We start from the raw sequence: 15,463 nt of genomic DNA on the forward strand, positions 1-15,463 counted from the left end.
CTCAGAAGAAAGCGCAATAAATCTTGCAAGCACTTGCCACGTCAAGCATTGTGTGATCACTGAACACCACAGGAAGAGTCCCTGGAGGAGGCCTCGTGATAAGGCCAATGTTACCAGCTCTTACGGTTTTTACAGAGCCTTTGTCTGTGGTTAAGCTCCTGCTGCTAGAATCCAGAGATTATGAAAATCTCAGTTTTCATTTAAAAATAAAAGTTTCTAGTCCTGTTGACTACAAAGAAAAGCTTGAAAACGTGAAGCAAGTATAATCAAACAGCTCAGGAACTGGGAGGCAAATAAAAACCAAACCATATTTATCATTTTAAGTTGTATGATTTTTTTTTTTTGTCCGGGGGGGCGGGGCTTTTATCATGATTTTTTGAATTCTTGGGGTTTCAAGGGCTGCAGCTAATGAGGAAATGTCCTTGGTAGCAGTGAAGCAGGTCTGGGAGCTTGAAGTTAGGTAGCTATCCCTGGAACAGGGGCTTGGGGAAGGCTCTGGCTCCTTGATCCCCCTACAGCAGTACTTGGAAGTAGTGTGGAAACCCTCTTGTTTGTGCGGGAAAGAATGGAAAAGGCAGTGGAGGCACAAGGAAGACAAAGTGCTGTTAAACCTTACAGAAGGGAGAAGTAGAGAGATTAACTGAAAGATTTTGAATTTTTCACTTCATTTGGACTTTGACCCCTAAAGGCGGTCTGGAAAGTCAAAGCATTAAAATCACTGGCCTAACAAAATATCCAGATATGTGAGGACAAGGGAAACTAAGACACCAGCCTGAGGACAGTCTGAAGTGTGCAACCTGGAGTCTGATCAGGCAAGTCTCAGTTATACACTGTGTGGGAATCAAGTTTTTATCCCAGTAATAATAACAAATCCACTCACTTAATAATATATATTTGTTACCTTGAAACTAAAAAAACTGGATTTTTCTCTTCCGTACTGTTCTTAAAGTATAGATTCTAATAATAGCCTAGATATCAACTGTCAACATGATAAACAACAACATTTTTCTTTGTCACTAGGAATTGTACCTTCTTTGGCTTAATTACTCCTTCGTTGGTGAATGCATTTGCTATAATTTCAAAGGTATCTCTATAGGTTCCTCTGACAAAATCATATTTTGTGTTTCTGTTTTGTGGTTCATCAATGTCTTCTACTTTCAATCTGCCAACTTCACTTCCTACTCGAACGTTTTCAGGGACTTTAAAGTGGAACGATTCTGTTTAAAAAAAACAAACACACACAAACCACCCCCACCACATACACAAGTAAGAATTCTGTTAATGAATTGTTCATCTCAATTTGTTTATTAACGAGAACATTATTTCACAGAGAATACTGAGATTTCTTATCCAAGCATATAGTCTTTTTTTTTTTTTTTTTTTTTTTAAAGGCATTGATGATCAAAATTGCATGAATGAGTTACTATTGAATGGATTTATTCTACCATAGATGTAGAGCTTCATTATAAAAGTCAGGGACTTTAATCCGACTTCTGCATACAGTGCTGGGAGGTGGGGGCAAGAGGCAGTGGGGTGGGAGGAATGAAGGAAGTTCTGTTCAGCTCAAAAGATACTTTAGCAAGTGTTATAAAGCAATACATCTTGATTGGATAAACTCTGATTAAACCATTTTGTTTTAATCATGCCCACTTGTGCTTTTCAAACAAAAAAATGACTTTCACAACTTACGCTGTTTAAATCTTGGGAAGTTGTCATTGATGTCAGACAAAGTAATGATGACTGTAGCAGTGCTTGAATCCCCACCGTGAAGCCCTGGAGAATCTTTTGCTTTAACAACAATTTCATATGTAGACTGAGTCTCTCTGTCTAAATTAGCTGTGGCTGTAGAAATCACACCTTTACAAAAAAAACCAAAAAACAACCACATTAAAAAGGATAAACTAGTCTAGCATATTTTACTTCACTGCAATCTTCTGTTAGCAGGACATCTATTGGCTTTAACTATCATTTTGGCTATTGTTTCCAATGCTGTGGTTACAAAATCTGATCTCTAGATGATGGAATATTTTGGATGTTTTGTAAATCTCTGTGCAATATTTTGCACTTTTGAATACTTTGATTATCACAAATCCACAAATGCTGATTAAGTAGTACTATCCTATTATTTGTAGAGGTATTTCAGCTGGAAAAAGTAATGGATCCTTGGATAGTGTAGTTTGTGACCCGTCCGTGCCTAGGGTAGCTACCTGAATGCCAAGGTCAGGGCAGGCTGCAAAAGGAGAGCAGATTCTCCCAACACTAATGGGTGACACTGAAGTCAGAATTCCCAACCAGCCATAAACTGTGCTTCTGATTTCGGGTTTCAGTTAAGTCCAAAACCAACTTTGAGACAACTGACACATCTTCAATCAGTATAAGCTGAGAGGAACACTCTGTCTGCTCTTTAGGCAGAAGTTTGGAGACAAGCCCTCCCTCAGCAGATAAACTGCTATTCTTAACATTCAAACAGTTTGAAATTTCCTCCCCTTTGTCCCAGCCCACATGGCTGTTCCCAGACAAACATTTGGAGATTGGGGTATCTCCCTCCATGGGCAAGTCATTACCCCCAACAGATAAGCACTTGGAGACAGTTTCTCCCTCAGCAGATAAACTTCTTTTCTGAACAGAAAAGCCACTATTTTCCACAATCCCAAGGCTAGAGACACTTTCTTCCTTGTCACAGCATACCTGGCTAGACACAGACAACTGCTTATAGTCATGCACTCCCCCCGCTTCACAAAATTTCCTGTTCATTACAGGTAATCCAGAAGATTTACATTTATACTCTTTCAGGACTGGGTGACATTAACCTGGTTACATATATTTACCATGTCAGTATCAAACATCTCAAAATTGCTATAAGCTGTAAAGATTCTCTCCCAATAGCTGTTAAGAGAAGCTGGACTTCCAGGTGAGGTCAGACCTTTTTTCTTTTCCAGGATCTGGAGTTGGATTCTGGCTTTTTTCATCTGCCTTTGATGAGCCCTCTCCTCAGCTTGCTCAGCTTTCTCTTTAGCTTCATGTTCCATCTCAGCTGTCTTTTGCTTTTCCCACAAGCAAAGTTCTGCCATTTCTCTCTCATGCTGAAGATGTTGGCTATCTCTCAAGGCTTGCAGCTTGATTGCTTTATCTGATTGTCAATCACTCATCCTGACTAACTTTAGTCTTTAACACTCTCAATATCAAATCTTAAAATTTGGAATAGCGTGAGGTTCTGATCCAAAACCCAAATGTTCTGGTTCTGTGGATCCTGCCGACTATGCCTCTGTGACCCGTCCGTGCCTAGGGTAGCCACCTGAAAATGCCAAGGTCAGGGCAGGCTGCAAAAGGAGAGCACATTTTCCCCACACTGATGGGTGACACTGAAGTCAGACTTCCCAACTAGCCACAAACTGCTTCTGATTCCCCACACTGGTTATCAAGAAGCCAGTATACAAATACACACAGCCTCCTTTACTGCATTTCAGTCTCCAGCTCCCAGTCAGCCACTAGGTCCAGTAAAGAGACCAGTTATTTAAACTCTATGCTCTTTACTAAAAAGGTTCCCTCTGACCTCAAAGGGTCAGCCACAGCACCAGATCAATACAGGCTGAACAGGATGAAACCAGAATGGATCCCGGGCCTCTCCCTTTTATGTCCTCTGGCTTTTTTTCCATGCTGCTTGTGGAATTTTACAGGAACCAAGATGGAGTCCAAAGTCACATGAGTAAGTCCTGGTGACTCATCTGGTATATCCCTGGCTTCTCCCCCTGGGCCCCTTGAACCTGTAAATTTCTTAATGGGCCATCAAGCAGGCTTTTGTTCTGCAGCCATCCTGTCTGGGGTGTGACCCAGACACAGCACAATTTGAAATACAGATATAGCAACCGTATCCATAACTTCCATTACACATATAACACATAAACATCTTTATTCTGGATAAGATCAGATGCATGCACTTCCCCCTATATCTATTTATCATGGGAATAATCTGAGATGGGGCTGGACACAGGGAACATAAACAGATCAAGCACATTAACATGCAGACAATATCCTTTCAAAGGTCCCAGAGGCATGTAGAGTAAGGACTCCATGGACTTATTGGGGAAATCAAGTTTAGTGCTATGTTGCATGTGTGTACATCCAGCCAAACTATGTTGCCATGGCTTTGTATGTGAACTCATCTGATGCAACAATGGAAGTCGTGGCAGTAAACAAATGATGCATCCTTATTCTTTAGTGAAGATCAGTTGATTGTGGGTGGTGAAGAAATGCCCACTGTATCCTAACACAAAAGGTGTCCCAAAAAGCATTCCGACTTCCTTTCGGTTAATCTATAGATATTGTACCAACAAAACCTCAGCTTGAAGCTGTTATTTATGTGCATAAATGTACTGGGAAATGGTAAGGTTTGTTTACATGATTGGAATGATGTACTTGTGTAGTTTGAATGTTTATCAGACCCTTCCTGCTGTACTATATCATCAAAAAGGTGACAATTGAGACAAAAGGTGACAAAAGAGAAAAGAAAACATATTGGAAAGATTAGTGAATCTGTGCCTCACTATAGGTATGAAGATAACTTTTTTTAGACATTCTGCTTTACCTCAGTCTGTTTTATGATTACCATCATGCTGTCTGCTTTATGGAGCACAGAGTTAACTCCAATCCTTGGTGGTTTTATGTGCCTCCGGGAAAGCAGACAACGACTACCTCAATTGCCATTGCTCAATGGACAAATCGGCTGCTGGAAGCCTATTTCTTATCCCCCCAGTTTAATACATAAACTGAATTAATCAGGTTCAGGGGTCCCAGGGCACAGACACTTTGACATGGATGAAATGATTACCCCCCCTGTGAGCTCTGCTGGGGGAGACACTGACTGAAAGTCAGACTGAGATGGGGGCAGAGGCTGGAGAGGTGCAGATTATCTCGCACTGGGACAAGAAGTCCTTGCAAGTTTAGGCAAGTCAAGGTTTAGGTGAGATAACAAAAGCCTATGTGTATATTGTTTTAACCCTTTTCTGCTCTGTTATGTTCCTATGGATAAATATTAATACTTTGTTTGGAAGAGGCTGTTCTGTGGCGCTGCATTTACCTGTTGGTCATAACTGCCAAAGAGAAATCTATAGCGGGGGCCAAACCCAGCTGGACCAGCTGAGGATTCACAGCTGGTGAACAGGAACACTGTGACCTGCGGATCCCATCTAAAAGTGGTGTTATTTGTGGGATTCCACTCTGAGAGAAATACAGGCATAGGCCTGTAACTTAGTAGTGGTGCCAATGGAGAGATTGAGTGAAGGGTCTAACAGTGCTCAGCACCCACCCTTTGAAAGACCCACCTTGCCCCAGAACAGGTTTAAGAATGTCAATGATGTACAATGTTTCTGTGCTACCTCTTTCTTATTCCTGGTCAATGACATGAATGATATCACACCTGAAAAAGTAGTTGTTGGCTAAATTCAGCTCAAACTTATTTGCTAATTTCAGCCTTGAACTACTGTGCCTTCCCTGGAGGAAATGCAGCCTTTTATCTTCCCCTGCAGCATTTAGCACCCAAACCCCTTTTGGTTTTTCAGTTCACTTTCACATTCCTAAATAATACAGACAGTGACCCTTTGTCTCTGTCACCAGAACAAAACATCTCTGTGAATACATACATTCTTGCTGATAGCTAAACTTCCAACTCATTCTCCAGCTTGGTGAGAATGATAAAGACTTAAACTTGTGATATTTTGTAAAGCATAAGGTAAAAGTTGAAAAGTGTGTATCATGCCTACCAGATTCATCAACTGTGAAATACTGCTCCCCTTGAATGACTTGGTATATGACTGTGGCATGACCTGCAACTGTTGGGTCATCGGCATCCACTGCTGTCACTTTGGTGACTGAAGTTCCTAGAGAAGGAATTATCAAATGACATATTTACTAAAAATCCCCTCTGTTAAACAGAAACATAAGAAGAAATGAGTAGTCAAAGAACTTACCTACTGGTGACATTTCTGGGACAGAACCATTGAACATTTTTTGTACAAACACAGGAACATTGTCATTAACATCAAAGACTTTGATAATAAATGTGGATGGTGGCTCCAGTGTTTGGTTAGTTGTTTTGTCAATAAAAAGAGCTGTCAGCTCATACTCTGATTTCTTTTCTCGGTCCAGCCTTTCAAATGCATATATATCTCCGGTGTTGTCTTTGACTCTAAAGATGCTGTTGGCATATTCCCCTTGAAGAACATACACAGCATTCTTATTCCTTGTGTCTGATGTGATCTAAAAAGCATAATTCAGAGAGTTAAAAGTGAGCTTTAAAATCTGAAAGCAGACCACTTTCTGCATGGAAATGTACATAATAGTCATACACATATAACTATACAACAAATTCAGCAACTAGTTAAAGCCATTACTTTGGCTCATCTGTAAATAATTTGCAGCTGCTGGTTTGCACAAATTAAATATAAATCAGGTCATTTCTGCCTCATTTCCCCTTTGAATCATGGGCAGTTCTCCAATTTGCATTCAGAAAGGTGAGATTTTATACACACAGAGGTGCACCAGCAAACTTTATAGGTGGGTTTTTGAGGCCAGTTGATTCCTATATCACTTTTTCACTATCATCTGCTCCTAGCTACTCTGTTCATAAATTAGATCCAACTACTAGCAATATACATTGTTTTCAGTCTCAACATTTAGATCTGAAAACGCAGGCCACCTGGAGTGGGACATTCTCCAATTTTGTTTTCCAATAATGTTGTTTTATCCCAAGACTTTCAAAAGTGACTAATGACTTTCTGATTTCCAGAAAGTGCCAAGCATCCACCCTCTGAAAGTCGGGCCCTCTTTAATAATGTTTCCTAAGTTGTCATCTGAAATCACTAGTTAATATTGAAGATCTGGGCCTTAATGTTTAAAGTTTCTTGATTTTAATGCCATTTTTGTAAGCCTCACCCAAATGTTGAACCAGAGCAAATGTGTGAATTTCAACTGAATAAATAAATGAACTTGATGATACAGTTGAGGATTTTTATAGTGATTCTGTAGTGGAAACCTCATGCAAACACTCATTTTAGGATTGCTATGATCATCAGGCAAGTGTTCCATTTATCACAGATTTTGAATCACATGGGGAAATCCTGACAAATCCTGGCAAAACACCCATTGAAGTCAATGGGATCAAGATTTCACATGTGGAATCTGAGGCCTCTTGGGGTGAAGGATCATCTGTCACACTCTGGTATTAATAATATATTATTACTACTACTACTATTTGGGTTATAGCAGTAACCTCAATGTGCTAGGCACTTTCAAAGCATGTAATAAGATTCAGTAACTTGCAATTTAAGACGATGAATAATGTAAGGGGGGTGGGGGGGGGAGGATGGATAAAATATACATCAACTTTTAAAAATAATTGAATCCAGTTTCTGTACTGGTCCTGTACATTATTATTAATCTGGAGGTAACTTTATGATTCTCTCTTTCCACATCTTATCTCCTGATTCCTGACAGGTGATTAAAACCACTTAAAAAAACACTTATTGTACAATGACATATGCACTCACTATATTAGCACTCCTATTCTATTTATTACAGTTGGATATTCATCTGTAGTCACTATAATTAACCAAGAATTTTCAGTCCTCCATTTCTATGTTATCAGAGGTTGCAGTTGCTATTGCTATTAAACAGTTTTTCCCTTTTTGTAGTATGCCATGGAATTCTTCTTCCATTATTCCACATTTTAACTCACATTTTATGACTCCCTGATCCTGGGGCTGCTGAGGAGTGGCTTCCAATCATTGCAGATACTGTACCTCTTTGAGAAATCTGATTTTTGTATCCAAGTTTCACCTTACTTAAAAAATACTTGCTTACAAAATCAGACATAAAAATACAAAACTGTCATAGCACACTATTATTGAAAAATTGCTTGCTTTTCATTTTTACCATATAAAATAAATAAATCAATTGGAATATAAATATTGTACTTGCATTTCAGTATATAGTATAGAAAGCAGTATACAAAAGTCACTGCTTGTATGAAATTTTAGTTTGTACTGACTTCACTAGTGCTTTTGATGTGGCCTGTTGCAAAACTAGGCAGATATCTAGGTGAGTTGATGTACTCCCTGGAAGACCTCTGTGTACCCCTGTTGAGAATCACTGACTTGGAAATCCTGAAATTCAACTTAGGGCAGCTTGAATTGTGCTCGCTGACAGTGACCCATAGAGGTCATTCTGTCAGCCGAGGTTTCTCAGGTTATAGGGATGCCCCAGCCACATCTCCTGAATCAGGGACCTTGCTGGGGTGCCCAGAGCCCTTACACCGGCTCTGCACCATCCACAGATTTCCTTACCGAAGAGCATATTCTAATGATAGCTTCAAAACTATTCTGATTAAAAAGCCCTTAAGTAAAAAGATTTTATGCAAGTATATGTATATTTCAACACTCCTTAGAAGTTAAATTTGTGATTGAGTTTGTGGGAAGATAGCTCTCTTCATTGAAATGCTTCATAACCTAGTAAAGAGTACTTAGGCCTACGTGTGATGATTAATTTGATATTACAGCCTTCCTAGAGAGGGAGAGAGTGTAAATTATGGGGGGAGGAGGTCTAACACTTCAACTTTTCATTAGCTGTTACTTTTCTCACTGGTAGAATCTGCCCATTGCCCAGAGTTCATGGTCTGATCAGTGGAAAAAGCTTGTTAGGTTGAGTAGTCCATCCACACAGGGACTAGTGCTGGATTGTTCCCCATGGCAGTCTTACTTTAAATATGTCAGAAAAATTAGGCTTCCTTCATGTTGTTGTGGGTGTTTTCTAGTTCCCAAGCAGATGCCTGAAAGTTATTTCTTCATGGGATAAGTACTCCTCCACTGAAGTTTTTGCTTTGGATCAATCCTTTTCCCTTGTAATGCTCCAAGGAAGTGCCCTCTCTTGATACATTTGCCGGTGACCAATGATAAGACAGTCTCACAGGATTTTGGCTAGCGTGTGCATTCTTACTATAACTGAACTGTAAAGACTAGAAGATTGCTCTGCTGTACTGTATGAATTCTTTTCTTATTACACTTGGCGAAGTAAATAATTTGCCTGTTTCCCACTCCACTCTTGTCCTATTAGCACGTGGGAAGAGCTCCCACCACATATTCAAAGGTAGGAACATATGCTGTGCCTTCTCTCTCACTCTCTATTTATTGATTCAATATAAAGCATAGGATTTCCAAAATTGCCTTTGCTAATATTGTGGGGATGAGGAAAAGCATTCCAGGTCATAAAAAATAAAATCAAAGCGTGTAAGCATATTCCTGCTGCTGTCACTCAATTCTACAGGCCTGCTGCTGTGGCCTTTTTTAAAAGGCTTATCAAGTGTTCAATCCTGCAAATGCAATGCATTGAATGCAGACATTGCAAAAGTAATCAAAAGCATTCCACTGCTGGAAGACCACAGCGCACCATACAAAGTGAATTATTCTCTTATTTAGGACAGCAGCAGGAATAGAGGTGTTCTCCTCAATCTCCTATTGAATTGGTCTCAAATGAAACAGAAATGCCCTGTGTGAGTTTGAGTGTACCCTCTGGCCTCTTTCTGTCTCTTGCTCTCTGCCAGTAAACAGCGCTGATCCAGAAAAGTCTGTTTCACTTTACCAAGGCAGACTGAGAGATGCCGATTGTCGTACACTGGAAGAAACGTACAGCTGCATTTATCAGAAAAATGTCAAACTTGTTCAGATTGAAAGACTACATTTGAAGAACTTTGCCAGGGTGATGTGCAGTTAATCATAGGATTTTATGAGCAGTGCCCTATAGAAAATGAGTTTGCAAGCAGGTCAATGCTCATTTAAAAAAAAAATTTTTTTTTAACTAAATTGTGGAAAAAACTCAAGGGCTACATTTCCAAATACAGCCTTGCCTGTTTTGGTCTAATCTGAGACCTGTAGGTTTTGTTTTAAAGAAACAGAGCCAGACAAATCATTACCATAACTGTACCTAAGGAGGTATTATCAACTCATTGAGTCAATGGTAAAACTTTACATTAATTCTAACAAGTAGATTTCAAGAGTGCTTGGTGATGGCCTAAAATTCCACCCCTTGTGTATACCGAAAGGGAACCTTTAAAATGTTGTTCACTCTTGCACTGTGCAGCAAGCATGCCAGGTTTAGCTGCCAAATTTTCATGGTTCTAGTTTGATGGCTTGATGAGTAAAAGAATAAAACAAAACACAAAAATTGGCAACCTATTTGAGATTAACCATGAACACAGCATGCCTGAAGAATGGCTGAGAAGTTAGAATTGTATCCCTTTAGTATATTTAATTCATCTAGAGTTCATGACACATATTTATATGTCATAGTGACTGAATTTTCTTATTACAGAAACTTTCAGTCAACACAGTTTAATTAGAATATGCAAATTTGGCACACACAGAAATAAATTGATTGAGTGCTGATAATGATGCTAGTCTAAATACAGTATAACTTAGGCAGTTTACAGATATAACTGGTCAGGATTTAAATTCTTCTGAGACTATAAAAAGTTGAAGTTATAGTAATATATTTTTAGAAAGGTAGATTTCCCTTGGATTTGCAGTAAAGTTGTAGATCTGATCTATGACTTTGAAATTAGGACCTATTAATGAAATCCATAAAGTAATAACCAGAAAGAACTCTTCAGATTTTATAGAATTATGTTTTTGGGCTCAATACAACTCCCATTGAAATCAATGGAACAATTCCTATTGATTTCACTGAGCTTTGAATCAGGCGTTTAGTGAGGCTAAAGTCTATTAATAAACTCATTAACTTCTGAATTCTGATTTATTTACACTGATTATATCCATTCCTTAGCTATGTAGCTCCATTGCCTCTTTATAATTCATGTGTGCACAGATAACAAATCATCAAATTAAATGAGCATACAACACAAGAGTTCTGTTTTTGCATCAAATATGCTCTGCACATCTTGACTTTTGGCATAATTTAAAAAAAAGATGAGCACAAATAAAGCATCTCATTCAAATTACTCTTCATTTTTTTAATCTGCACAGATTTGTATCTACAATTAATAATGAAATGCAGATGCATGAAGCTACAATTATACATATGAAGCATATCAGAGCTTTCTCATTTTAAAAATGAAGCAAAAGTTAAGTAATTTTATATGTGGTTTTTTAGGGGGCAGCTATGAAATAATTAGAATATGCACTTCTGTTGCACTATGAACAGATTAAATCTATTTTCAGAAAAACTGGATTCTCAAAGTATACAGTGTTGCTCGTTGGTGGATCAGTTGTTGCTTCGAAATGCTCTGTAGGATAATTTGTTTTGTGACTGCCACATAAATCTATCAGAGTTGCAGATTATAGGTGCTCTTAGCAGAATTGACTTTGGTGAGTCAGAGCAGAGAGTAAATAAGATTAGCATAGTCTACTACTTAAATAGAATGAGGGAATTTTTAAATTTGCGTGTGTATGTCTATGTGAGAGAGAGCGAGAGAGATTGAGAGAAAGGGAGAGACCTATGAAATCAACTTGTAACTTACTGCAGGCATCTACAACTAACTCTAAAATACCCAAAGCAAACAAACACAGGCTGTAAGTTTGGTTCCTAATACTCCTTAAATAAACTAATGTAGTCATTGGGGGATGAGAAGTAACATATGTGTTTCTAGGGAGAGAGACTGACATGCTAAACTTCCGAATCATTTCTCTACTGTCTATAGAATTAAGAGTTTGTCTGGTAATCAAGTTTTGTCTCTGGTATTGAACCAACCACAACCACTTTGAATATCTGCTATCTTTCTCTCTAAAAGGAGAACAGTAGCCAGAATTTATGAATATTGTAACTCAGACACAAGTTCACTTCTCAATACATTTAATTCAAACTAAGAGCATGAGCCAGAATCTTAGCTGGAGTAAACTGGTGTAGCTGCACTGAAGTTAACAGAGCTGGGACAATTTATAGCAGCAGAAGATTTGGCCCTTAAAAGACAGAATTCTGGCCTGTGCTTCAGGAAGAAGATAAGTTGAGGTGTGGGAAATGGTAGTGTAATATTAATGCAACTAATTTGCCATTCATCCTTTCCATTACAACTGCATGTCACCAAAACACTGTCCGGCTTTACAGATTCCCCATACTGACCAATCTATGAAGCGTATTTGTATTTTACAAATAAAGTAGATTTTCTTTCTGTAACATTATTCTTGGTTTACTACAAGTCTTCAAATTGTTAACATTACCCTTCTCTTGTACTTTTGGTATTAAAACCACATTACAATTCTTCTTTCTTCTATCACACCTAGAATGTCAAAAAGTAGCACTGTTCATCATGCCCTGGCATGGTATTAATTCACCTGAGTCAGTAACTACTAACTGATTGCTAATAAATTATTTACCTTCCCAACATGATGTGGTAATGGTGAGTTAATCTCTTCCATGATATGCATTTGATTCCAGATCCATGCTCTCTTAAGTCGTTTATGACTCTTATTGTTTGGTGAAAGATTTAATTTTGTCTTGAAATCATCTTTGTAAGCAGAGGCTGGAGCCAAGATCAGGGAGAAAAGGATAATAAGATTTTTCATCTTCCTTTGCAACCTAGAAAACATTGTAAAATATGAACACAGTAGGGAATATAGGATAAAGATTTCTTAACAATGGTAAAACAATGTTAGAGATGGCCAGATTCATGAAGGCTCAGAGTTGGCTCTGGCTAAGCTCAGCATCCAAGCCAATAAACCTACAGAGCCTACATTTTTTCCCCCTCAGACCATGTCTACACTTACCTCCGAGATTTGGCGGCAGTTGACGGGAGTTACGCAAGCTACACAAAAAACTTGTGTAACTCCCGTTGACTTCTCTGCTCCTCTTCAGTGCGCTGTCTTCACTGCACTGCGCCACTTGTGAAGGTGGTCTTAGTACGTCGATTTCTGGATCGACTGAGCGGGTCTTCACTGACCACTCAGTCGATCCAGAGAAATCGATCTGACGGCGGTGACTTTGCCGCCGTCAGTATAGCCGTAGCCTCATACCAATATAGGCCATGATTAACTCCCACTGAAGTTACTGGATTTACCCTAACAAAGTTGAGAAGAGTATCAGGCCAATTAATTACAGTATAACTAGAGTTGATCAACAAAATGGATTTCCATCCCACAGGAAATTCTGATAATTTGACATTCATTTTCATCCAAATCAGGGGAAAAAACTGAAATACTGTATCAAAACTTTTCATGAAAGAAAATAATTTCAGTTAGAATATTGTTTTGGTTATTGTTCATAAGAACATTTCAACATGAATCAAAACTTAACATTTTGTTTTGTTGAGCATCTGCCTGAACTGCCTCAGTTCATCATGAGATCAACTGCTTAGCCACAAGGAGAAGCTCCTGCATTACAGGAGATGTAGTCTGGCCAGGACGCACAGTCCAGAATGGGGACAGGAGGCAATATGACAGTTCAGGCAGAGGCAAAGATTAATGTCAACCCAACCTGAAACAAAATATTCTGGCTCGATGAAATGAAATATTTTGATTTTTTTCCCCACAGTAAATTCTGCTGCAATCAATATTTTTACATGGAAAATTATTGACTTAGACAAAACCCCATTTTTTGAATGAAAAAATGTTTCACTTGAAATGTTTCAACCAGCTCTGACTACAACATAGGAATAAGTGAGCCAGTTCAGAGAAATCTTTTGGTATTGCTGTATTTGGAAAAGTTTAAACCAAACACACAATTCCCTCTGCCTTTTTATTCTTAAATTGTACAAGATATAGAGATGATGTTTCTGAGGCTGTTCTCTGGAACAATTTTAAAATCATACGTTATTACTAGCTAACTTTAGACCTGACTTTCTTACCAGATTGATAAGTTTATATAATGTAGCAAAGCTGCCAAATTTTCCTTCTGAATCTCCCCTTCTACAGTACAAAGGAATGTCAGTGAAAGTTAACATTCAAATAACATTCAAATAAGTTAACATAAGTTAACATTCAAATAGTTGGAGAACTTGAAATTACACGTAAATTGCTTCTCATTACCTGTCAGTAGGTACATCAAAAGAGAAGCAATTATTAGTGATAGAAAAGTAGACACCACATGATTAGCTGAATGTTCTATTAAGCCAACATTTTGGGAGGTAAGGTAGTCAGACGTATTTCAAAGTTACTCTTCCGTATCAGGCAGTTACTGACCAAGCAGTTTTGTAGTGCTGTAGCATGATCGGAAAGCGGGGTTTTAGGACCTCAGTCTCATGGTGATGTGTGTTTGTTTTCCTGTCCCTTTATTCTGCATAGTTGTACACGAGCTACATTCACAGTATTTCTCATTCTATGTGAATGTATAGGAAACTGCTGGGCAGATTGTAGCTTCTTTAACAACAAGGCTGTTAAACTATGTTTAAGATGCACCTCTAGGAAGCAATTGATTTTGTTTGCAACTGAGACACCTTACACTGCAAAATGTAAGGGATCTTTGGGGATTTTAATGCTCAGTCATTATGAACACTTAACTGTATCTGTCAACCCTTAATCTGAAGTACGGCTGATCAATCTGAAAACAGCTGGTTAATGTCCATTAGGATTGACTGTAGCTTTGGGAAATATTTGTGAAAAAGACCCCTCCATCCCCATCCTCAGAAAAGAGAAGGACAGTCTTGAAATCTGTCCTTGCACCAGTCTGTTTCCTCCCATGGGCTGCAGGGAATGGTGAATTAATCATTCTGTTCCAGCCCTAGTATGGTAATTATCTTGTTGTGCATTGCTGTATTATAGTGGCTAGTTGAGAAGACTGAAGCACTACACTACATACTTAAATTGCTATTAACTTTACTAGAACAGACATTTACAAAGATTCTCTCAGAAAATGTTATCAACTTAAGTGGTGAGCATCTTCATTAGAGCATGTGGAGGGGATAGAAACTTGTCTTTCACATTATTCCTATCTTATCTAAGGGAGAAGAATTTACTCTTGTTAGTTTGTTTTGCTTTTTACAGGAGCATATCCACAGGCAAGAGATAAGCCTCTGAACCAAAACAACCTATCCAATGCCAGCCGCTGGGAAAGTTCAGATATGGATCTAAGCTTTGAGGCTCTGGTCTGTATATACCAGAGAATACCTTGCTAAGCATACCTTTCATTTCAATCAGCCGTAGAAATATTCTGTCTAGAATGGTGGTCTCTTTTCTAAACATCCTACTCTATGAAGAGCAATTTCTAGAGAGAGAATAATCAGTATCTCATCTATCTCAATGGTGATCTGTGGGCAGGGAAGTTGAAGGCCTGGCTCCAGAGAAGTCGGAGTGGATGGGTTTATCTGTTGTATGAACTCTGGGTCTGCTGCACTGTCCTGATCCTTCAAAAATTCATCAAGCTGTCACAGAGCTCCCTATGAGGGAATACGGGGCACATATGGCCTTCACCATTTGGGCCTCTTACCATATGTCCATCATTAACAAAGAACGCATACAAGAAGAATAAG

The 15,463-nt window shown here is 38.7% G+C and overlaps 1 protein-coding gene across 1 annotated transcript in view; it reads right to left on the minus strand.

The window, feature by feature from the left end:
* Positions 1-15,463, minus strand: part of CDH5 (cadherin 5) — a 47,663-nt gene that overhangs the window by 11,978 nt on the left and 20,222 nt on the right. The window contains exons 2-6 of the mRNA XM_067540106.1: positions 12,378-12,579; positions 5,967-6,255; positions 5,760-5,876; positions 1,690-1,857; positions 1,030-1,217 (exon numbers count right to left, since the gene is read on the minus strand). Of these exons, the coding sequence (XP_067396207.1) occupies positions 1,030-1,217; positions 1,690-1,857; positions 5,760-5,876; positions 5,967-6,255; positions 12,378-12,566 (951 nt within the window). The 5' untranslated portion in view covers positions 12,567-12,579. The remainder of the gene's footprint in view (positions 1-1,029; positions 1,218-1,689; positions 1,858-5,759; positions 5,877-5,966; positions 6,256-12,377; positions 12,580-15,463) is intronic.

Source organism: Emydura macquarii, unplaced genomic scaffold (genome assembly GCF_026122565.2).
Source record: "Emydura macquarii macquarii isolate MOO-44397 ecotype Brisbane River unplaced genomic scaffold, CSIRO-AGI_Emac_v2 contig_561, whole genome shotgun sequence".
Classification (NCBI taxonomy): domain Eukaryota; kingdom Metazoa; phylum Chordata; order Testudines; family Chelidae; genus Emydura; species Emydura macquarii.